Genomic DNA, 25119 nt, shown 5'->3' on the forward strand with positions numbered 1-25119 from the left:
GGCTTCTGTCATCAAACTGTTATTAATGAAAAGTGGCAAGATCATATGTCAAATATTAATTATGCAGGATAAAAGCTCTTAAATTCCTTCTTTATATTTAATTTTTATTCATTATCTTTTTTGGGAATGTTGCTTAACATTTATTGCTTTTCATATCTGTGTGAATTTGTAGCCTTTTTTTCTTTTTGGTGCCCTTTGGATATTCTTTTTACCAACCATAATGGTACATTCTGCATTACTGAATAATTTAGTTACAGTAAATGGGTAAAGAAGTGCTGGAAAAGCTGCTTTCAGCAACTGTGTCAAGTCTTGGATTTTGTATTTCTGTATTTATCAAACCATTCAGACACTGGCCAAGCTGATGAGAACAGTAAAACAGAACAGCATTTTACTGTTATCACGGAAAGTGGAACACAACAGCACAATCTTGGAGAAATAAATAAAGGCAAACAGAAGTATTGCAAAACACAAGCAGGATGCCAGCTCAGCTGTACAAGGCTGGCAAAGCAGAAGTTGTGCATGACCTTTATCTTATATCTAGTATTAATCTCAAGAGTTTTGTAACTCAAGATAAAAATACAGTGTGGTGATAAACATAAAACAAGGAAACGGGCTAAGCAGTACAGGTAGCAGACAGGAGGAGCTGGTAACCATAAAGTAGCAGGAAAGCCATGACATAGTCACTACCACAGGAACATGGTGGGATGAGCAGAGTGCTGCACTGGATGGCTACAAGCTCTTCAGTAGGGACAGGCAAGGAAGGAGAGGTGGTGGGATGGCTCTGTACACTAGGAAGTGTTTTGACTGTACAGAGCTCAAGGCTAGTGATGACAAGGTTGAGTGCCTGTGGGTGACAATCAGGGGGAAGGCTGAAAAGGCAGATATCCTGGTGGGAGTCTGTTATAGACCACCCAAACAGGATGAGGAGGTGGATGAACGTGATGTGACGGTGATGTTTCGTGATTGTCAGCCCTTGTGGGTGATTTTAACCTGCCAGATGTCTGCTGGAAATTCAGCATGAGAGAGGAGGCAGTCTAGGAGATTCCTGGAGTGTGTGAAGATAACTGCTCAACACATCTGGGAAATGAGCCTACCGGGGTCCAGCTACCCTGCTGGATCTGCTGCTTACAAACAGAGTGTCTCGTGGGAAACACTGTGGTTGGAGCCATCTTGAGCACAGCAACCATGACACAAGAGTTCTCAGTACTCAGGGGTGTCAACAAAATCTTGGACTTCTGGAGAGCAGACTTTGTCCTGTTCATGTTTAAATGTGATCTTTATGCAAATGCATACAGGTGATAGAAATAGTTATTTCCTTTAAGGTGAGAAAAAGGAATTTGCTGGTTTGCTGGCAGTGTCTCTCACGGACCTTTCTATTAGTGGTTAATGATGATAGAGAAGTTCATCTGCATTTATGCTCTTTTCTCAGCAGGGAAAGCTAGGCAGCTTGGCGGTGAAACTAGCTGCTAATAATTACTCAGTAATTTGGTTTGGTTTGTTTTTGTTTTCAGTGAAGGGAGCAATCTTACCCCTGCTCATCATTACCCTGACTTCAGATTTAAGACATATGCACCTCTTGCCTTCCGATATTTCAGAGAACTTTTTGGTATCAAGCCTGATGACTATTTGGTAAGATCCTACAGTTTTCCTTTGTGTTACAAATTATTATAAAGCATACTGTTTCATTGTGGCAGAAAGGGATTCTTAAAAATGCAATTTGGTGACCAAATCAGTAAGAAATTTTATGTGTGGAGTGGTATATAACTAGTGAATATTTTTATTGGTGGCAAAAATTTTAATTCTTTGTGTTTGAGATTATTCATATAAAATACATGCTTTGTTAATTGATGAGAGCAACATCCATGTCATTCAGATAATTTTTCTAGAGAAGTTATGATCAGTACTTTGTGACTTCGATTGATTCAGTTCTAATTAACTACTTCTGTGTGACTTGTGTCACTTACACACGACATTGCAAAGTGAAGACTGCAAATGTTCCTGTCTAGCTTTGAGGCACATGGATGACAGACTAAAAATGAAGCATTTTAGAATGCTTCCTTGTTCGCTCTATTTTATAAATTGAAGATTTATTCTTTCACAGTGTTCAGTTTACACTAGAAAAAAGTTACAAATTTGCTGACATAGTAAAAGTAGGCTTTACTTGGTGGAACCACTTTGTATACTGCTGGAACAAGTATTCGCTGTTTTATTTCTCCTGTAGTTTTGCTTTTGGAAGGGTAGGGTGAATGCTGAGCTGGATTGTCTTCTAGATGCTTGTCCATCTTCTAGATGTTTGCCCAATGTTCAGTTTGTTTCATGGTGGGTCACCCAAGAAATCAGAGTCCTGCTACAAATTAGCAAGTTTATATGTAATTTTTTGAATGAGCTTTAAAATCCTTTTGTTCTATTATTGATAGCAGCTTCTTTAAGACCAAAAGAATTTGAAAGGTGAATAAAAAAGAAAAGTTTATTGAATGGTTTTGAAATATTAATATATTAATAAATATATTGATTAATACTAAATAAATTGTTTCTTTTGTGTTCAAGTGTGCTATAATGGGGTTTTCTTCCTAGATGAACAATAAGCCTGAAAGCAAAACTTAGCTGGTTTTGGTTTTATTTAGGTTTAATGTGAGTGTCTTATTTTAATTCTTTAGTGCTATATGTGGATTTTGTGTTAGTAGTCCTCATTTCCATAGTTATATATGAAAAAAAGATAACTAATTTGAATTGTAAATGGTAGTAGCAAAGAAATAAAGTTGTTCAGGAATTTTATAAATCATAGAGTCACAGAATGGTTTCAATTGGAAAGGGCTCAAACATTATTTATTTCCAACTTCACTGCCATGTGCAGGGACATCTTCCCCTTCATTAGGTTGCTCAAAGCACCATCCAGCCTGGTATCGAACACTTCTAGAGATGGGGCTTCCACAACTTCTCTAGACCACACATTCCAGCATCTCACCATCCTTAGAGTGAAGAATTTCTTTCTTCCATTGACCACAACTCTTAGAGTATGACCAGTTCCTTATCCTCTGAGTTATCCGTCCATCAAATCTATGCCTCTTCAGCTTAGAGACAAGGACATCATTGGTGACAGTTGTGTCATTATGTAATGTGCTATTTATCTTATCTCTTTTTATGGTCTTTGTAAAAGCTGAAGTATGTGGGCTGTGTTGCTGCTAAAAGGACTGTGCTTCCTAGAGCAAAGTTATTATCACCTGCAACTTCTTTTCCACATAAGGAAGCTTTTGCAGTAGCAGAAGTTGAAGTTTATACAAAGACTGCACGCTGTGAATAATATTTGTCATAGTCATTTTAAGTAAAAAAAGATTATTTCCTGAGGGAAGATACTAGTAAAGACAATTTGTTGCAGATTCTTTTTTCTCTTGGCACAGAAAAAAACACAAGTGGTATGTAATAAGTAGTAAATGATTGTCCAGCTGTTGCTGAAGGGTATGTGAAGTAAAATAAAAAGAGCAGAAATAGCAGCAAGCATATGTGAGTTTACACTGTTAATTTGAAGTGACAAAGCTCAAGATTTAAAGCTTCACCTTTTCCAAGGAGGATGAGCAGTAACATACTGTAGGAGTCAGACAGGATAACAAGTGTAAATACATTTGACCAGCTGTTAGAATTAAATTAGCACTGTAAACCTCACGGAGTACTGTCATTTTGCAGGGAAACTTCTTGATCATAAATACTCATTTGTCACGCTCTTGGGATTTTCTTACCTTTTGGTTTTGATCTGCCTTTCAGAGGTGTCCAGTCAAAACTAGCTGGGCCCTTTGTATAGCAGCATTTGGTGGGTGGATTTTTTAATAGAAATGCATACCACTGGAAAATGACCAATGCAGAGTGTAGGTCAATGTCTTGTGCTTATTTTATACTGTTCTACTGAGCTTTAATGTTTAGGATAATTGCATTCAAATGTTTATCACTGTCACAGTTACTCATTAAGATTTAAATATTTGGCAAGAAAAATGCAATTGCTGCAGTACAACTGCTGTTTTGGTCTAAAGTTTTGTAGTGTTACAGATTGGTATGGCCATTCTGTCTGTAGATCATTGCAACTATAGAATTAATTTTCTATTAATTGGAATTCAGTATAAGCAGGGAGAAGAAATATTTATATATCATGCAAAATTCTCTTAAAAATTATTAGCCTTAGCTGGAGCTAGGATAAGAAGATGCATTAAGGCAATGTCATAACCCTATAGGAAACATGCTTCTTTAGTTCAAGTACTCATAAAAGAACATATTTATTAGATTTTCTGGTATCGTTGCTTTCAAGGTTAATATAGATAGATTTTTCTATGGTTTTGAGCTGAATGTCAACTCTCGATATAATTTGAATGAAGTTTGGAATAGCGGACAGTTAAATGTACATTACTCTATGTAAAAGTATGGTTCTAGTAATAAGGCATAGTCTTTGGTGTCTTTTTCCTCCTTAATGTGATTGTAATTCTTATTGTGTCCTGTGGAAAAGGAAGACTATCTACATATACAATGTAATGGTCTTTCAAATTCCACTTTTTATTGTTTACTGGTATTGGGGTTTTTTCTGTTTCAAGGGTTTTCAATCATAAATCTAGTAAAAGATTTAAAAAATCAGTAATTGTACTAAAATTAGTAGCTATAGCTATACCAAGTTTATCAGTAATAGTTTCAATCCCAGTTGCACAGAATAGGATTTGCCTATTTGTCTATAATGAGAAACCTCTACTCCCAGTTTATTTTTCTACCATCTTGTACCTTTCTTAAAAAAAATTGATGTGAAAAGCAAACAGTTCCAGTGAAAATGTCTTCTCAAAGCTTTTGACTCAGAATTTGTTATGCTGACAGCATGGAGATCAACTCCTTCCACATCAACCACTGGCTTCACTCCAAAGGAACCTGTTACTTTGGAACATGAAGAGGGATTACATGCTCAGCTGCCAGCTGCTGCTGCCAGCTGCTGCTCCATGGTTGTGCAGCAGGCCTGGGCAGTGGCTTTGCAAACCTCAGCCAGCAGCAGCAGTGCTGCTACGTGATTCTCTTGTGACTACTTGAACTGCAGTTCTTCATATTAAACTTGTGTTTGGGTAATGCACGCATTGGCAGTGAAAAGCAATTTTTGTCTCTTCCAGTACTCAATCTGCAGTGAACCTTTAATTGAATTATCCAACCCAGGTGCCAGTGGGTCTTTATTTTTTGTAACTAGTGGTGACGAATTCATCATCAAAACAGTTCAACACAAAGAAGCTGAGTTTCTTCAGAAGCTCTTGCCAGGTTATTATATGGTAAGTAAGTGAAGACTTTATTTTACTTCTATTTCTCCTTTTTCATGTCACTTCTGAAGATTCAGTTTCATTTGTCTTGAAATATTCCACTGGGTTAATCTGTATTTTTTGTAATATTTTTTACATTTTTACATGCCTTGCTACTTCATGCCCTACAAACCCAACAGAAAGAATAGATAGAAACCAAGAATATATTTAAGACAAGAACTGGTGTTCTTTTAGCATTCAAGATGAAGCTGAATGTCATAATCTAATTTGATACCAAACTTTGCTTCTAATAAGCTAATAACAAAATAAGGTTTCTAAATTTCTAATTCAGTTTTTTTTTCTCCATTTTGTGTTTGTCTACCCTCTGCATTTCACTCAGAGTGGACAAAGAAACTAGACCGGTCAGTTTCCCTTTTGTTTCCAACTACTTCTGATTTCCATTTCTCCTGTATTAAAGCAATGATGTAAGAGATATTTTTAGCCATGTCATTTGTTCAAAACTTAATTTTTAAATTGAGCTTTTTGAGGGCTAATTCTAAGTCCATTGTATTGGGGTTTGTGTGTCATCTGAAGGGAAAAACATTGATTAAAAAGTAAGTAGAATTTAATTTTTTTTTTTTTGTAGCAAAAGCCACTCATACGCACAAACAGACATTCTTCTGGGTGGTATGTGGGACTTTCTATTATTAAACCTATGACTGAGTTTGTTTTCTTGCTTTGTTTCCTGATGTAAATACTTGAAAAATTACCCTCTCACTTATACTAAAAATAAGGAATGTTGTCATTATTGCACTAAAGTAACATGGATTCACTGTATGCATAAGAAAAAAATATGTGTATTGACACATCAATAAGGACAATGGTGGCAGGGTTTGTTGTTCCTAATCATGATGGTCCACTCAGCACAAGTTTGAGTTATTACAAGTACATGTAAGGCTAGTTTGCGTTATTTCTGGGAACTTTATTCTCACTGCTATGCAATTGCTTCCAAAATAGAAAACTCCAATTGTTGTGATTATTTCTGTGGTCTTTCTTTCTTATGATAGTTGTAAGTTGTAAATTATTAATTGTCTAAGACCTGAAGTAGTTTCTCCCCTTCTTTCTTTTTCGTGCTGAAGACTGAGAACAGTTGTATTCAGAAGAAGGATTTTCTCTCTCACTTCTGTTATCCTCTCTTACCGAATTTATTTTGCCTGTTCTGGAATATGGATTATTTCACACTTTTCTGTTCTGATGATCAGTTGTGGTTCTATTATGACCTCACATGCCTTTGGAAATAGCCTAGTCATTTGGCACTAACTCTGAGTGTGTGAAGCCTCATGGAGAGAGGGATTCTGTATTTCAGAATCCAAGTCAAGATAATGAGAACTGCATTTAACTCAGACTCCTTCCAGCAAGTAAAACGCAAAGGTTGTTCAGGTCAGAAAAAAAAAAAATTAAGTCTTTGGGATGCTTTTAGGTTTGACCTAGTCTGTTCTTTTCTGTGAGAAAGGGAAACCTGGCATAAATGTAGTTACTGCTCTGCTTTTGGCCTTTATAAGTTCCTGGCAAAAAGGCAGGGCCTATGCTAGCTTTCTGGAATAGAAACCCACAAAGATAATCAACTGGTTGAAGAAACTGTGCTGAATAGGAAAACATTCATAATTTTCTTCATGTTTGTTAATGTATTTTGCTGTTAAAAAAAACCCTTTCTTAAGCATGGAAGTTCATTGAAAATAAACATATTTAAAAATATCTCTTTTTTTTCTAGAATCTGAACCAGAATCCAAGGACTCTTCTTCCCAAATTTTATGGGCTGTACTGTGTTCAGTCAGGAGGCATTAATATTAGAATTGTTGTCATGAACAATGTTTTGCCACGAGCCTTGAAAATGCATTTCACATATGACTTGAAAGGCTCCACTTACAAACGCAGAGCATCAAGAAAAGAGAGGGAGAAGTCCAACCCTACATTCAAAGACCTGGATTTCCTGCAAGATATGCATGAAGGGTTGTATTTTGACTCTGAAACACACAGTGCACTAATGAAAACACTACAGCGGGATTGTCGAGTGAGTATATATTTAAACTTCTATGTTCACCTCTGCTCTAAATTTACTCAGTACAGATTACTTAACCTCCATTTGTTTGCCATGCTATTTAAGGAGGGATAACTATAGCTGTCAGAGCACTGGTGAAGCCTGTATTTTAGTTAAGCTGTTGTGATCTGAGATCATAGTCATAGATAGAATATCCATATACTTTTTGAACATCAACAGACTGGAGACCATGAACACTTCCATCACTGTGGAACTGGTTCGAGTGCTAAACCACCACTGAAGAACTTTTTCTTCTATCCACTCTGAACTTTCCCAATGCAGCTTTAAGCTGTTCCCTTGCATCCTATCACCAGGCACCAGAGATCAGCACTACCTTTTCTGTCACCCTCAAACCTTATATCCATCCTTCTCTGCTCCCCACAAATCATGCCCTGTAGTCCTTTCACCATCTTTGTTGCCTTCCTTTGGACACTTTCTTATATTTTATTCTTACACTGTGGAAAAACTGCACACAGTTCTTGATGTGTGGCAGCTCCAATGCTGAGTGCAGTAGGACAATCACCTTTCTCAAACCAGGCAGCTGTACTGTGCTGAGTGTACCCCAGGATACAGATGGACATTCTGGCCACCAGGGCACATTGCTGATTCATTAAGTTCATCATCTAGCACAACTCTTAAGTTCCAGGGCTAACCTTCTATTTCTATGTACATCCAGGATTACACTGATCCATCTGTGGCAATATAGATTAATACAGGAATGAAGTCCAGTAGATTTGATGGTGATGATGATTTCCATTAATTTGGAGATTTTAATTACTTTTTTCTTGAGGCATAATTAGCCCTGTGGAACTTTATTTTGTATGTTAAACTGTATGTAGAGCTGCTGTGAATATGTCTCTTGATTACTTAGGAATGGGAAGGCAGGCCTAATGGCAGCAGTCTTACTTCTTGAGTGAGGCAATTTCTTCCTCAGCTGAAAAGCCCACACCAAAGCTGTCCACAAAATATTTTCAAGGCAGAAGAGGGAAACCTATCATTGCTCTTTGAGAGGACCTTGGCGAATGGAATCAGTTCCTATTATGGACAGAGAGAATTGCTGTAAAATAGGGGCTTTTTTTCCTGTAGCATGGGTAAGAAAATGTAAAGTAGGAAAAGAGAGACTCCAGATCTCTCAGAACTTCCCAGGATTCATGGGGGTTTTGGGGAAAAAAAATTGCTTTGTCTGAGGGAAATCATAAGAATTTCCTAGTAATAAAGTAAAAGTCTGAACTCACTACATAGAAGAGACACCCTGAATATCAGAGTTTGTTGTTTACTGCCACCTGTGGTACAAGATGGAAAGCATTGTTTTTGCACATGAATAGAATTTTTTGTTTATCACAGAAGTGTGCAATGCCTTGTGATTGGTTTGTAAAGCTGCGTGACCTAATGTTCAGCTGTGTATTCAGCATGAGACATTTATCTAACCCGACACATTGTTGTCTCTGTAGCCTGTTGCAGTGAGTATTTCCTAAGCTCCTACCATGTGTGATGACAGAGAATGCATCAGTATGTCACATCTGGGGATCTGGATGCTTTTCTATGTATCCCCCACTTGTCCAAGGTTACTTATCCAGCCAGAACTTGGGGAAATCTATTGTATTGGAAATAATAGAGGGTATCTAAAAGATGGAACTGGACTGAAAAGTAAAAACAAGAATCAATCATTTAATTGTTACATATAAAGGAACTCTTAATGATTCTTTAGAAGTCTGTGAAAATTCCTGCTGCATGTTATTTGAGTGCTAATATAATCCTTTTCCTTCTTAATTTAAGAACTCTAAAGTTAGTCTAGAGTTCTTAAAGGCCCAGATAAATTTTAAAAGTATTAAAAGTAAAGAAGAAAATTATCCTATAGTAATCAGTGTATTTACATAAATAAACTGTATTTACATAAATACATATACACAATATATTGTCTGTGTGTATCTGTAGATATATGCATATAAGCACACTGAAAGTTATATGTATATGAAAAATTAACTGCCTTTTTTTTCTACTCAAACAAGTCTTACTCTGTGTTGTAAAACAGAGGGGACAGACACTGTTATCTTTCATATCACTGAATTTGCTCAGCCAATAAGGTTGGAGCTGACTTCCTGCCTTTTATTTCTGCCTTTAAAAAGACCAGAAATATTCCATCCATTCTGTGAAAAGGACATCAGTGTTGCTTCTACTTTTGTCTGCCCATGAGATATTTGGATGGGTAATAATGGTAACTGACCAGCTTATTAGGACTTAAAAACTTGTCATCTCTTTTTACTGCTACTTCAAAGTGAAGAAGTTAGTGTAGGCACTTTAATTTAAGAATTCATTTAAGAAAGGAGAATTTTAATCTTTCCAGTATTTCGGGACTAAGAAATTCTCTTCTGTGTTGCTCAAATTTGGATTGTGTTTCCATTGCTCATATTTGCAATCAGAATCAGGAAGCAATGGACTTTTCTCCTACTTCTTAAATATAAACATCCTTGGCTGCTAGCCCCTCTCCTCCTTAAAATCCATCACTAAGATCAGAGGCCTGGCAGAATTTCCTGGTAATGAAAGATAGTGGTGGTGGGGACTTGCTAAGGTCTGTGACTGCTGCCACTGAATCTCCTGCCCTATTCACCAATGGACTCATGTTTTCCTTGGTCAGCTTTTCTGTGTCTTGACATTCCTTGCTAGTCTCAACTCTAGCTGATCTTTGGCTTCCTTGATCACTGCTGCCATCCCTAGATGCCCAGACAATGTTTCTCTTTTCCTCCTTTTTGGCCTGTCTGTCCTCACCTGTCTTGTATGCTGGCTTTTCACATTCAAGCTGTACTGTGGCTTCCTTGCTTAGTTGAATCGGCCTCCTGATACATCTGCTCAGCCAACACAGACCATGTCGACAACTGCCACAGAGCTCCTTCCCCAGGGAATCCAGTACTATGATGGCAGACCATTGCTGGAGTAGTTCTGGCCTTTCACACCTCCTGGCAGTGCTGGTGAGGAGACGCATGACCTGCCCAACTAGAGAATGGAGCTGAGTTGTTTGTGGTGATCCCTCATGGGATTTTTTTTTGTTTTGTTTGTTTGTTTGTTTAAAAAAAAAAAAAGGCACTGATGTCTCCAGATTATCCATGCTGGAAAAGTACAGATTGATAGCATTGTTCAGCTCCTGCATCCCCTGCTTGTTTTGTTCACACTTGAGGAGACAGGGTCTGAAAAATTGGCTCACAGTTCATTTTGCAGTATTTGCACCTTAACTGAACCAAGGAGTGTAATATTACAATGTTCCTAAAGACAGAACATTCATGAATTTATCATATATACAGTGTACACAATTGAAAATTTGAACTAGCTTTCAAATTCCAGACTGTTGCTGAGACTTTCTATAGCCATCCCATCTTTGTCTTTTTGGAGAAACTGTAAAAATTAATCAAATTGTGGTCATGTAGTTTTTAAGAACAAAAAAATAATTTGAAGAAATTTTACTATTGAGAAATGAATGGTTTTTGAGAGTCTGCATTTTAACTTTATTGCAAAGAACACTGGACTTTTCTGAGGAAGTTACATTTCAAAAGTGACTAACGAAGAAACCTGTAAAGACAAGGAAATTTAAAGAGGGTCGTATCTCCTAAGTTTGAGACTTGGGTATTGTTTTTATCACTGCTGTTTTAGCCAGTTTCAACAAAAGTTTTATGGTGTGATTGCACATCTGTTTTGTGCTGTAGCAAATGCGATGCAGACCTTGTATGACCAAATTTATCCACAGAATTTTTCAAATCTCTTAGTAGCATGTGTTTGGCAGTTTTTTGCGTTTTTTCTATCTCAAAGGATCTTCACAGATAATTCTTTAGGCCAAATAATTTCAGTGACCCATTGTAAAGCATATCCTTACAAACAGTAGTGTTGGCATAACTTAATGAAATATTAAACTGCAGCATAGGACAGAAATAAAAGACGGCATGATGTGACAGGGAGATGGAGAGCATACTAATCTTAGGTGAAGGGCCTCTGTCAGAAATGGTAATTTGAGGGAAATGACCATAGCATGATGCTGTAGACCTCTTGTATCTTTATATATTATCACTTCTGTAGTAACAATTGACATTAGCAATTTCTCATTAATTCTACTCTTAAAATCAGAATCCAGATTGTTAGTTTTGGAGTGTTAGTTAACAATATATTTTGAGAATTCTGTTGAAATGGGAAGTGATTCCATATATGCTTTGGTGGGAATGTGATGATTCATTTTCTTGGGAGAAATTTTTTCTGAACCAGACCCATTTTTAGGCATTGACATTTGTGAACTTTTTCCTAAGACATGCTTATTTTGTGAGACAGTCCTTTAATTTGGGTTTATTTCATATATAATATATATGAAATATATTAATATATATATTCATATATTCATATATTTCATTATGTTGAATAGTAATTATTGATATGTTGTAAAATCAGTCTTCTTTCTACTGTGTTAATTCCTATGTCACTTTTCCAAAATGCTTGTAGGAGAGGAAATACTTCCTGCCATGGTTATCCATTTAGTACTTTCATTAAATAATCTTCTCCTTTTTTTTGTTTTGAGTTGTATTTTTCTTGACCTTTTTATGAAAATGATCTGATAACTTTTTTGCATGTTGTTTTGCATAGATAGCAAATGTAAATGCAGATTTCTCTGTCAGATAGTGTGTAGTTTGGGCTGGCTGCATATAAATTAAAAATGACATTTCATGGCAGAAATACTTGTTTTGCTCTGTTAGTCCCTGGCTGAGATAGTGGAGTGTAACCATGTCTAAGATGATTCACAGAATAGTTTAACATCTGATTAGCTCTGAGAAAAGAAAATGTGATTCAGAGAGTTAATTTTTCATGTTCTGAAACAACATATTTTGTGATGCCTTTTTACTGTGGGTTTTTGTGTGGTATGAAACAAAATAGTGCTTAAGGCTGAAAGCGGTGAATGTCACTTGCCATCTGGAAGTTTTCAGAGCAGCTGAAGTCAGCCTTGACAGCAGTACTTGGTGACCAAGTGACGACACTGCGTTGACAGAATCTGTGTAGTTAGTGAATTAACACATAAATATTACCAAGATGAACAATTTAATGTTAAGTTAATTAACTGAAGGTTTACTTGTCATTATCAAATACACCACTAGTTAGTACACAGCATGATTAGCACCATTCTTGCTGAAATCCCACAGTGCCATTTTGCTAGCAAGATGCATGTCAGAATGGTTACATGAGCAAAGATCAGGGTTTTCCTTTCTTTACCTACATAAGCAGTGTTTTTTCTAGGAGTTTATGTTGCTTTCTAGTGATCTCACATGGATGGAGCCAGGTGTTTTGCAGGGCTTTCTCCTTCTGCTATGAATATAGCCATGAAATATTGTAATTTATTTTAGGGTTTTTTTGTTGTTGTTGTTAGATTAGGTATCATTTTAGTGCCTTTGAGCAAAAACTTGCTGCTGCATCTCAAAAGCAGTCCTAAAATCATCAAAAGTATCTGCAAACAAACCTCAGTGCAGGAAAAGAAATCTCTTGATGTTCTGCATAACTTGTCCTTGTTGAAACAGATTACTTGGTACAACTGTGTGTGCAAAATGTTACCTATTTTAAAATTGTCACAATTTGGTATTTTAAATATTAATGAAGATATATATGTGAGAACACCTCAGATATATTCAGCTGTAAATCCAACTGATTTACTGTTTTAATACAGACTGAGGAGTTTGACACAAAGTTTTGTGGAGTGCTGATTTATGAGATTCTTCCTTATTATTCTGGTTAGTTATTTCTTGCCAGAAGTTTGATTAGAAACAAATGGGGAGTGAAACATGCTTAGATATGGTCACAAAGGTTAATTTGCATAAGGAGTGGTTGGTTTGGTTATCACGTTTCTAAGGGGAAGTAATCAGAACTGTACATCAAAGTTGTAGGCAGACAGGGCCAGATCACATCATGATATCCTGAAGACACTTTGTGGACAGTGTAATGCCACCTCTGAGTAGGACCATGAACAGAGTGTTTGGGGGACAAGGGTTCTTATGCTGTGTGCTGTTTATAAGAATTTGTACTGCAGTTAATCCACTGGATTAACTTAATTATTGGATTAAGGTGTTTCAGTCTGTTAACAAACTGTAATAACGAAATTTGGTTTTATGATGTTTTTCGGTAATCCTACTCCAAAATTATAAATTGTCAAGTCATGGTCTGTTGTACTGTACAAGTAGTATGGGTTTAAGTGGCAGTAATGAATTGATGTAGTCAGAAGGATTAATTTTATCACACAAGAGGTCCCTGTGGAAGAAGGAGCAGCACACCACAGCACAGCCTCCCATGAGACTACATCCAATCATAGATGTAGCTTATGTAATTAGTGCAGTAGAATCATGTGTCTAATGTGACCTAATTCAAAATGCAGTAGAGAATATGTTGAAGATAGAACTGTCAGCAGTAATTTATAACTGTAAAATAAATGTGGCAATGCTTTTCCCAAGACTAGCTCCTGTTTTGGTTTTGCATGAACAGTGTTGCTTACTATATTATTAAGGTGTTCTTTTTTAGCCTATCCTGAATTTAGTTTCAGCATTTGATGGCAAACATTCATTGATTACATATTTTTAATGAATACATGATGTTGTAATTTCTTTCTGAGAAAGTCTGAATAAAGGGTAGCAATAAGTAAGCAGTAAATACAATTTTAGACGTTTTTGGCACCAAGTGCCTCTGTACATATTACCCTTGCTATTTTTGCAATTTATGATTGCAAACCACCAACATGTCCACACAATGCACAACAAAATTCCAGAATCTTGTGGTTAGAATACAGCTTTTGTTGTGTATGAAATCCTTTGTGAGTTCTGTCATCAGAAGATGCTGTGGACTACTAAGGCCATATATTAGCAGCCTTTTTCTGGTTCCATTTGAACTAAGGCATCACTGAGTAGGATCCCTCTGCACAAGAGCAAACCCATGGTGTCTTAAAGTCATTCTTTGAGACTGAAAATCAGATCTGATTTTGTGCCTTTCTGTGTTTATGCTTTGTTTCATTACTGCTCTGGTTAGCTGAGCAATGAGTATTTTTCCAACGATTTGGGTAAGTGGTATAAAAACCTTATGATTAGACATACAGTTCCATACTAAGTTACTGTTTTACTGCCATATAGTTTTCAAACCTATGCAAGTACTGAAATTGCTTTTTTTTTCATTAAGAGAAGGGATGTTTCTGCTTAACCAAAAATACTTATGCTTGCATAATCTTCATCAAAATTACATACCTAGAATCTACTCTCATCTCTGTAAAATCACTTTTTTTCTTGTTCATGTAAAAAGATGTACTATTGCCTCTTGATTCTGTGACAAAAATTACACCATTATCTCAGGCATTATGCCCCAAAACATATCATGAATCACTGCTGAGCTGCGTGAGGTGAAAGAGAGGTGAGTGGCACAGCATATCCCTCCTGGCTGTTACTGGTGTTTCTCCCTCCACTTAGCAGTGTCGTCTAAGACATTAAACACAGTTGCTGTGAACAGTTTGGTTGTATTACTAGATGTGATCAAAGCTTGCTTTAGTTCATGTTTGGGTATTGACTTGAGCTTTCATGCTTTCAATGACAGCATGCTAGACTTCATAATGGTGTAGCTGACTAAAAACAAATGAAACTATTTGTGTGTGAGAAAAGACATGCTGCCAGAGACAGAAATGGTTGGTAGAACTAGAAGAGAAGGATGGTTGGTTAAGTCATGCTTCAGAAGTAAAACCTGTCTTTTGAGTTTAGATAGGCTCTATTTAGCTAGTAGAAAAGTGCATGGCTTTGTACTCCAAACCCATTAGATGCTAAGAAGAGGGTGGCAGCAAATACTGTTGTTGACATTTGAAAGTTCTCCAAGGGTATGGTCTCTGTTAAAAACAGGAGGTGGAGGGGAGATAAGAGAGGAGTACAGGCAAAAATGCTCAGGGAGGTCTGGAATGTGCATTAGAGATAATTTTTTAAATGTGTTGTTCATAAGTATATGATGGAACCATTAATTGATTATTTGCTATAAAGAAGAAGGTGCTGCCTGGAATTATCTTCCTTGACTACAAAATAACATCAGGTTACATTTCAGCTATGCATCTTTCTTTCTCACTTTTTACAAGAGCATTCAGCTAATTAGAGTACTTCACTTGTGTGGACAGTAAAAGGTTTTTGTGTAACTGTAATTTCACACACTTCCTGATAAGAGAAGCTTGTGCCTTGATAGCCTGTTTTCACTCAGGTTTGCAAAATGCTGCTGTGTAATTTTTTTGTGGTCTCAGTATAGTCATTCCTTCTTTGGTAGGTTCTAGAAAGTTTTAAGATCATGGATTACAGTCTGCTTCTGGGGATCCACATATTGAACAGTAACATGAAGGAAAGAGAAGGAGAGTGTTCCCAGAGTGCATCAGACGCTAAACGCCATGGAGGGCAGAAAGTTCTCTATTCCACAGCCATGGAGTCTATACAGGGCCCTGGGAAGTCTGGAGACTCCGTCACCACAGAGAAAACTAACACGTAAGTGCTGTAACCTGCTCTTAACATTGCTTTTAAAAGTATTAACAGGCAAAACTTCCGTGAGTACATTGCATGCCAGGAATTGAGAGACTGAGCCTTCTTTTTTTTTTTTCCCCAAAAGCTGCACCATCAAGATTTGCCACAGAGCATGAAATTATGTTGGTCAGTAGATTGATAGTCTTTAAATACGTGATAGTTCAGAGTGACTTACGTATGCACACATGCATACGAGATGCTATCAGACAACTGTTACAGGAGTCCCAGCTACAATCTAATTTTAACTGAAAGCAGCCTGGTGAGACCATAGCAAAAACAATAAATTAACATTGAAATGGATATTCCTAGAGGGGTTGTTTTCATCTTGAAGTAGTATACTCAATGTACATAGAATGATATCATCAACCACTGAAGTGCAGTCATATATTATATGTCCTGAGATTAAGAACTAATGTTTTTCTCCTATTTTTCTGCCTAGCAAAAACTTTAATAGAAATTTGAATTTATAAACAATCATTATTCTGTTGTTTCCTTCATAATATATTAAGTGCTATAAGAGTATTACTGTCACCATTCAGCATTGCATATAATCAATCCTTTATTTTGATGAGGATTTAATCTAAAGTTAAGGATTTACTTTTCTCCTGGTTCTCAAGGGAGCTGTGTAGGTAAATACAACTATTTGTGTAGGTAAATACAACTAATGATATAGAAATCTGTGCTTAAGGCTACAGCAAACGAGTGAGAGAACTATGATTTTTCATAATTTGAGAAATAATAATAATTATTTCAAATTTTTATTATTTAATTATGAGAATTATTCAGCATTCACAGAGAGTTTCCAGAAACTGAGAACTCTGGACTATAATTAGACAGAGCTTTATTTCACTTGGTTTTTACAGCTCACTCACATTCACAAAGAAGATGGCCAGTGCTGTTGTACGATGGCAGAGGTGTTGCACTAGCTGGGCTCCCACACCACTTGAGCTAATATAGATCTACTCAGATCCTGTCAAGTGTAGTCCTTCCTTGCTCCTTGCACTGTCTCTTTCATATTGACAGAATGGCTAGTGGAGCAAAAAACAATGCTGAGGTTCTAAAATGGATAATTTTTCTAGGTGTTGGAGTAGGAAGAGAGGGTTTTAGAGTGACTGTTCATGGCTGAGTACGGATCCGGGACCAACTGGAGGCCCATGCAGTCAGGATTCTCAGTTTGATACTGTTGCTTTATCTGTCATTTATCTGTTTGTAAAGAAGTTTTGGAAAAGCACAGTAATGCATAATTTTTAGTGAAAAATATATGAAACTACCTTTTTAGAATTTGATTAATATGCAGACTCTCTGTGATTTGTTACCTATGATCACTAAAGTGAGAAAATTCTTCCTTATCTAAAGTTACTTATTTTCCTTAGCAATAAACTGATCTATACTTTCTTCCTCTTTTCAGATCATCTGAATATTTCCAATTCTGTCTAAAATGTGTCTTAAATCTTTTTTTAATGATGTATATTTACCACCAAATCCCAGATACTTCAAATTTTCTGTTTAAAATCTATTGCATGCCAGGTGACTTAAATTTGACTGACTTTGCATTCTGACATCTGACTTGAATATTGTCTACTCCTTTGGGTTTACAAGTGGGTACAGCTCAGCTGGTAACTGGTGATCAGAGATGTTTTAAAAATATTCTCTTGTTTCTCTTAGAATGGGAGGTATTCCAGCAAAAAGCCATAAAGGTGAAAAGCTGCTTTTATTTATGGGTATTATTGATATTCTCCAGTCATACAGGTAAGTTGAACTTCAACTTTCAATGAATTTTCACTGAGCAAAATATTCTGAAATTACTTATAAAAGTGGAAGCTTTATAAAGCAGTTCTGACTTAGTTTTTTACATACTTAGGTTAATGAAGAAGCTGGAACATTCTTGGAAAGCTCTTGTTTATGATGGGGTAAGTGGATTTTATTAATTTTTAAACTACTGACATTTTAGCTGGTGGACCAGCTCCTGTTGACCAGGAAAAAATTTGTTCTGGTACATTTGTAGTCTAACCTCACCATGTGGTTTGAGCTCCTGCTGAAATCTTCCCAATACATGCTCTGGTTTTATTTGTTGAGCTTTCAAAAAACAACTAATAATTTTAGTTTGTCCTTATAACTTACACAAGTCTAGCCACCTAGCAGAACACTGATGAATCTAGAACTGAAAAATATATATAATTTGAAAAAATACTTTCAAATGCTTGGAAGATTTTGCAGAATATAGCTGTATAATTCATAACTCATAAATGGTAATGATTCACTATTTTTGACTATGCCTGAAATGCATAATATAGTTCTCCTGAGGTGTCCAGCTTTTTCCTGACACCTTACTTGTGGAAAATGTGACTGAGATCTTTTTTAATCTTGTAGGATACTGTTTCAGTTCATCGACCAAGTTTTTATGCAGACAGATTTTTAAAGTTTATGAATGCAAGAGTTTTCAAAAAAGTTCAAGGTAAGAGAGTAGTGACTTCTACTCTTTTAGATATTTTTATAATCATAACCTTATAATGCTCCTGTCTTGGCAATAAAACAAGCCTGCCTTCAACATCATATAGCACTTTTGTAGCTCCAGTCAAGAAACTAAATTTCTGACAAGTGGGATTTTATTCCATTAGTAAAATTACAGAGAATTATGTACTATGTATTTTTGTCACATCAGGGCTGTCTAAAGTGGGCTTCAGGTGACCACCTAAACACTCTATCACTCCCCCTCTTCAACTAGATGAAGGGAAAGTTATAACAAAAGGTGGGTGGGTTCAAATAAGGACAGGGAAAGATCACTCACCAATTACTATCCCAGGCAAAACTGACTCAAATCAGGGAAATTAATTTAGTGTCTTACTAATTAAAAAAAAACAACAAAAAAAAAAACCCAAAAACAACTTTAGAGACACCTTCATGCAGGCTTTTCCATCAAAAGTTTAGATCTTTAATTTTCACTACCTTTTCTACCACTGGTAGAAAGTCATACTGGCCTTTGTTGTTCTGCATGTTGTCTAAAGATGATACCATTTTTGAGATAATCGAGCCTGTGAACTCTGAGCCTCTCCATGAAAACCATTGTTAAAGGCCTGGCAGATCAGGACAGCAAACACCATTATGTGTAAAGGCATATGAAAAAGAGGGAAAACTGATACTTAAACAAGAAGGCAGAAATGTACATAATAAGTATTTTGTGAAATTCTACATAAGAAAAAGAACAGGATAGAAAGATGAAAGAAAAAGGCTGAGACTAACTATATTGAAAAAATTAAGATATTTTAAGTAAAATGAAGGAATCTTTAAAAGAAAAAGGGAAAATTTGAATTAATCCCAAATAGTGATTCCCTGTATGCATGATATGTTATGGCAGCTTTTCAGGAAAATAAAACTTTTTGTGAGTCTTATAAATATTAATGAATTGATGGATAATTTCTCTATAAATTGACCATGCTAGTGAAAGGAAATTCAGTCTGAACTATTGCAAGTGCAGAGAAGGATGGTAATGGGGGACAAAAGAGATCTGGACAAGTTTGAGAAGTGGACCCATGGGAACCTGACCAGGTTCAACAAAGTCAAGTGCAAAGTGTTACATCTCTGTTGGGGCAACCCCAGATACTAGCACAGGCTGTGGGATGATCAGATGGAGAACAGCCCTGCCCAGAAGGACTTGGGGGTGCTGGTGGGTGAGAGGCTGGACATGACCCAGCCATGGGCACTCCCAGCCCAGAAAGTCAAACGTGTCCTGGGCTGCATCCAAAGCAGTGTGGGCAGCAGGGCCAGGGAGGGGATTCTGCCCCTCTGCTCTGCTGAGATGCTGCAGGACTGCATCCAGCACAGGTTGGTCCCAGCACAGGAAGGACATGGAGCTGTTGAAGAGAGTCCAGAGGAAGGTCAACAGCATGACAAGAGGGATGGAGCCCCTCTCCTATGAAGTCAAACTGGGCAAGTTGGGGATGTTCAGCCTAAAGAAGAGAAGTCTATGGGGAAATCTTGTAGCAGCCTTGCAGTACCTAAAGAGGACTTACAAGAAGGCTGGAGGTAGACTTTTTAAACGGGTATATAATGACAGGACAAGAAGGAATGGCTTTAAGCTGAAGAAGGGTGGATTTAGGTTAGATGTTAGGAAGAAGCTCTTTACAAGTGAGGGTGATTAGGCACTGGAACAGGTTGCCCAGAGAAATGGTAGATGCTCCATCCTGGGAGTGTTCAAGACCAATTTGGTGGGGATTTAAACAACCTGCTCTAGTGGTAGGTGCCACTGGGCTCAGCAGGGTTTGGAACTAGGTGATTTTCATATTGCTTCCAACACATGCCATTCTTTGACAATGCTGAGATGTGCTCAGTGTGTGTACAGTAAGAAAGTCTCCAATAAATATACTGGCAAAGCAAAGATGAATGCCTGAGATTTGATGAGGTCCAGGCAGTTCTTTGGAGAAAAGCTGTTTGGATTATTGTGAGCAATGAGGTTTTTTTCCAACAGTTATCACAAGTGGTATAAAACCTTACAGTAAAACATACAGATTAGGTGTTTTGAATAGTGTGCCCACATACTAACTTGCTACCTTAATACCAGATTATTTTTTAGACCCATGGAGGTGATGCTGAAATTGCACCTTTGGGTTTTTTTTTCTTTCTAGTAAGAGAATGGCTGGGTTTGATTACCCTGTAGGAGAGAGTGTTTTCTGAGTTGAGGGTTTTTTTATGAAGCAGTGTTCTTGACAAATAAGTATTAACTGATGGGCTAGAATTACCTAGTTTGTAGAGGAAATTGTACTTTAAAATGGATCTGGGTTAGCAGTTTCATAATCCTGCTCATGGAAGTGTATTTGCTTTGGAGTTTGAGTGTCAAAATGTGGAATAGTCAATCAGCTCTAACACTCAGTTTAACACTACAGGAGGAGTGTTAAACTCTTAGAAGGTGTTTTGCAAATACTTTTTGACCAGTGTTATGCTGGTCTCTAACATTTTCACTAGTTATCTGGAGTAAGAAACAATTCTGTGTGGACAGAGAGAGAACAAAATACAAACAAACAATAGAACTAAATAAGATTTAAGTAAATAAGATTTTTAAACTAAAAATTGCTACAAATACTAGAATCAATTAACAATTTAAAGTGTTCAAAGTTAAGTCCTTTGGAAAAGATTGGTTAATAAGAAAATAGAAGCAACTGATGTAATGTGACAAAATGTGAAGCAAAATTCAGCTTAAAAGAGAAAGGAGCCTCCTGAGACCCACTTCTCTTTAAATCTTAGAATAATTTTGCCAAAGAACTGGTGGGAGTTCTGCTGTCTGAGACAATACTCAAAGGAACTCCTCTGAACTGATAAAGAATAAAGTGTCTGCTCCTTACTACTAGACACTCTTGTTTGACAAAATAAATACCATATATCTTACCTCAACATCTGTGCCTTTTTTCCCCAATTCTTTCTAATTTTGACTGCTAGATTTGTTCTAGGACAAGATACAACCTGTTCTGTATTTGAAACCTATAATGTACAATTAAAGTATATCATGCCTAATTTTCTCTCTGATCTTAATTAATCTGTCTCATTTTTCCAGGCAATTAACCTGTCTGAGTATCCTACTCTTATTGATTTCCTCTGTATATGGGGCTCTTAATGCACTTTTGTACAGAGTAATGGTTCAAATGCATTATTATTTTTGAAAAAAAAATTGGGAGTCTTCCTGCCTTCAGGAATATTATTTCTAAGCTTTGAGTCAGACATTTCAGTTTAAAGACTTTAGCCCTGCTCTGAATCTGTTTTTTCCCCCTATTGCACAGAACAACCATGCATAATTAACAACAAAAACTTAATAACTGGATTTAGCCTTGGGCAGAGGCTAGCTCAGCAACTGCCTTCTGTGTTCTTTTTTAAAAATACCCTGGAACTATGTAGCTGATTCTTTCCTTCAGTCTTCAGCCAAGTGACTTGATGTGTTTAATTTGAACTTTGTAGTAAAGCAGTAGTAAAGCAATGAAGTGTTATAGTGCATCTGAAGTATGCACTTTGCAGCCAATGCATCGAGATCAGCAGCCAGCAGCTGAAAAACACTAAAATAAATAGCTGGTATCCTTTAGGAGAAAAACTGCAGATGGGGGTCGTGGTTCAGTAGTAGTGGCAATGATCGGTTGTAGAGTTTGATTTAAATACTTTTTAAATAGGCAGGCTCTGCTGAGACTTATAAAAAAGGTGCTGATACCTGAGTGTGCAGGCCATCAAGACTTTGAAAGTGTTTATTGTATCCAAAAAGAAATGTTTGACAGATGAGTCTGAAGTGGAAATTCTTCAGTATCATTACATAGAAGTAGTTAACAGGTCAAAAAAAAGATCATAACCTCTCAGAGTACTCCAAATGTCTTTTCCATTTTTGTATTTTCTGGGTTTTTTTCCTGTATCATTCTGTCTCTGATTACATGGGTTGGTACTCCATAGGAGCTTTTAAAATCATTGGTGCCAGTAACTTATTGTCCTATGATAAGCAGTAAGAAACTGAAAAAGACAAAAGTACTTCTCTTGCAGATGAAATAACAATACCTTTTGCTCCAGTTTTAATGTAATCTTTGTAAAGTAGGTTTCTGGATATGTTCTTCATCTGTGTTCAAAACCTTCATTTTCTATTTGGCTTACTTTTTCGTTTGCTGTTAAAGATGTGTAGGGAGATAAGATGACATCATTCAACATCTATATTCATTTGGTAATGCAGCTTTAAAGACTTCACCTTCAAAGAAACGGTGTAATTCTATCACAGCCCTAAAAGCAGCATCACAAGAAATAGTGTGTGCAGTTAGCCAGGAGTGGAAGGATGAAAAGCATGGCATTCTTGCTGAAGGACAAAGTTATGCCAGCCTTGATGAAGAAGGTATGGTCTTTCAAATGAACAACCTAAATTATGTTATTAAAAATTTTGTATAAGCTCTAAAAGTCCTGTAACTAGAACACTACTAGTATGGCTGAACTCTCAAAATCAGTCAGGTTATTCTTATGAACAGAGTAGTTAGGAATATTTGTCAAAATGGACCTTCAGGAGCAAGACAAAGTCAGAATCAAAGTTTGTAATATGATAAACTTTCAGATTTCAGGACATCCTGAAAAAGGTATTCAGCCCAGGCAGAAAATTAAGGCCAGAACCACTGCTATCCTTTTTACTGATCTCTAAAAAAGCATGTCACATAAAGTGTTTTGAAGCTCAGTTCATTGTTCCTAGAGTTTTTTTGAAGAGATACAACTTTACCCCTTTCAGAACTTCCCTGCAGCCATGATGAAAGCAGAACCAATTACCTAATCCAATCTGATAAATGAGCCCTGGTAGCATGAGTATAATCCTCAGATTGAGAAGAATTTGTAACTCATACCTCTGTTTAATATTTGACTTTGGAGTTACTTTGTATTCTGCTGCATGTACTTGTTAGCAGCTGAAATACACTCTGTAATACGAAAGAGTGTGGGTATGGGCATATGAATAATACCATCTCATCAATTCAAATATTAGGAAACTTCAAGACGCTTATGAGGACACTGTGGGACTTGATATACTTACGTGAAGATACTTGGGCTAAATTTAAAATTAAGTTTGTTAACATTGTTCTTTATTTCTGCATATGCAGTACTAGGTTCACACCACCGACCGGATCTAGTGCCAAGCACTCCGTCTCTGTTTGAAGCAGCTTCCTTGGCAACCACACTTTCTTCTTCTTCCTTGAATGCAGATGATCACTCTCAACGTGATCAACCTACACTCTATTCTAGCAGGTAAAGAATAGTTTGTAATTATTCATATTGTAATTGGGGATCATGAAAGCATAAAAATGGTGGAAAATGTTATATGAATTTGTCTTCATGTTTCAAAATTAAATTGGGTATCTAAACTTTGCTTGGGCCTTACTCTGTACCATAAACCAAACTACATTAAGGTCATGGTAGGAAGTACTTTTTGTAACTTGGCTGCAGACTGAAACAGCTGTAGAAAATGGTGATGTGCTAGGAAAAGGAAAAATTGTTTTTTGTCTTTTTTCTGAATGTACAGTGAATGTACACTGAATGGTCTGCGTTAAATTCTTCCATAACAACCATTTTCTGAAGTAAATTTCTGTGAAACTTCATCCACGGGTGTGCTCAGAGCCTGTCTGATTTTAATCCAGGAAGTATAAAAACAGGAATGTCTTAAGAAAAGTTGTGCAAATGCTAGTGAGCTAGGTTAAATGTGATTTGAGTTATGTTTGAATATACTTCAGTTGTGTCAGTCCAATACCATGCTTAAGTCAGTAAGTCTTGCTGAGAGACTTCTATGTGTATGTGCTTCTATGCTCCCCTGTGAACTTGAAGTATATTGTGTTGTGCCACCTTGCCTGCTTGCAGATCTCTTTACTGTGTATTAAGCCATCTCTTTGCCTACTTCCATCAAGAAGGGTAGCCACTCAAGCATCTTGAATATTGTTTGGAAAAATTTGGAGTCCTGAACTAGTCAATGTATAAATTTGACAAATGCACTAATGTGCCAAGATGTATTTCTTTCCTGTAAACTGCATCTTGCCCAAAAAATCAAGTTATTTTAAAAGCTATCTTGAGGCAGTAGGTTTTTACTTCCTATTAAATATTTGACAATGGTATATACATAAAAAGTAAAATTACTTGCAGCTTTACTTGATGATAGTGATATTTACAGCTTCCACTTCCATTATGTTGAAGCAAATTTCACTGATGTGGCATCTTCCATATGTCTGATGGTTTGCTATAAAAAATTGAATGAAGCATGTTTTGGGGTGTAATGAAGACGAAGTTTTTATTGCAGAACAAAAATGTTTCTGCACAAGCTTTAGGAAATAAAATTACTGATGAATAAGCATTAGTAGAAATAGAGCTCATTCACTTCAACTTGTGTCAAGTTATCTGTAGGACTTCAATATTCATGATCTTTCACAAAGTCTTTTCTTTGATAGAAATAAAGTTATAGAGTACTTTAAGCATCAAATAAAACTACAGAACTGCTTTGTATCAGCATCAGTCAGGAAAAGCAAATGGTGAAGTTGTTTGAATAAAGAGTTAAGATTTAAAGCATTTCAAATATTCTTTTGCTAAACAGTTAAATTTTTTAAAAAAATTAAAAATTGAATAATTAAAAAAATTAAATGTAAAGAAGACCTATGAGTATTATATTGTACTGTAAACATACTACAAAATAGCAGGTCTACTATGATTGCACATCTAGACTCATTTACTTTCCAGTAGTGATGCAGTCAATGAAATA

The 25119-nt window shown here is 36.5% G+C and overlaps 1 protein-coding gene across 4 annotated transcripts in view; it reads left to right on the forward strand.

Annotated features, from left to right (window-relative positions):
- The window catches only part of PIP5K1B (phosphatidylinositol-4-phosphate 5-kinase type 1 beta), a 97803-nt gene that overhangs the window by 57189 nt on the left and 15495 nt on the right, over positions 1 to 25119 (forward strand). For 2 of the 4 annotated variants that reach the window (XM_039729892.1, XM_039729893.1), the window contains 9 exons: positions 1512 to 1629; positions 5130 to 5282; positions 7021 to 7320; positions 15640 to 15851; positions 17553 to 17636; positions 17749 to 17797; positions 18258 to 18342; positions 22579 to 22734; positions 23480 to 23624. In XM_039729892.1, the coding sequence (XP_039585826.1) occupies positions 1512 to 1629; positions 5130 to 5282; positions 7021 to 7320; positions 15640 to 15851; positions 17553 to 17636; positions 17749 to 17797; positions 18258 to 18342; positions 22579 to 22734; positions 23480 to 23624 (1302 nt within the window). The remainder of the gene's footprint in view (positions 1 to 1511; positions 1630 to 5129; positions 5283 to 7020; positions 7321 to 15639; positions 15852 to 17552; positions 17637 to 17748; positions 17798 to 18257; positions 18343 to 22578; positions 22735 to 23479; positions 23625 to 25119) is intronic. The other 2 variants (XM_039729896.1, XM_039729895.1) reach the window with 2 other exon arrangements.

Source organism: Passer montanus, unplaced genomic scaffold, assembly GCF_014805655.1.
Source record: "Passer montanus isolate IOZ18808 unplaced genomic scaffold, ASM1480565v1 scaffold7, whole genome shotgun sequence".
Classification (NCBI taxonomy): Eukaryota; Metazoa; Chordata; class Aves; order Passeriformes; family Passeridae; genus Passer; species Passer montanus.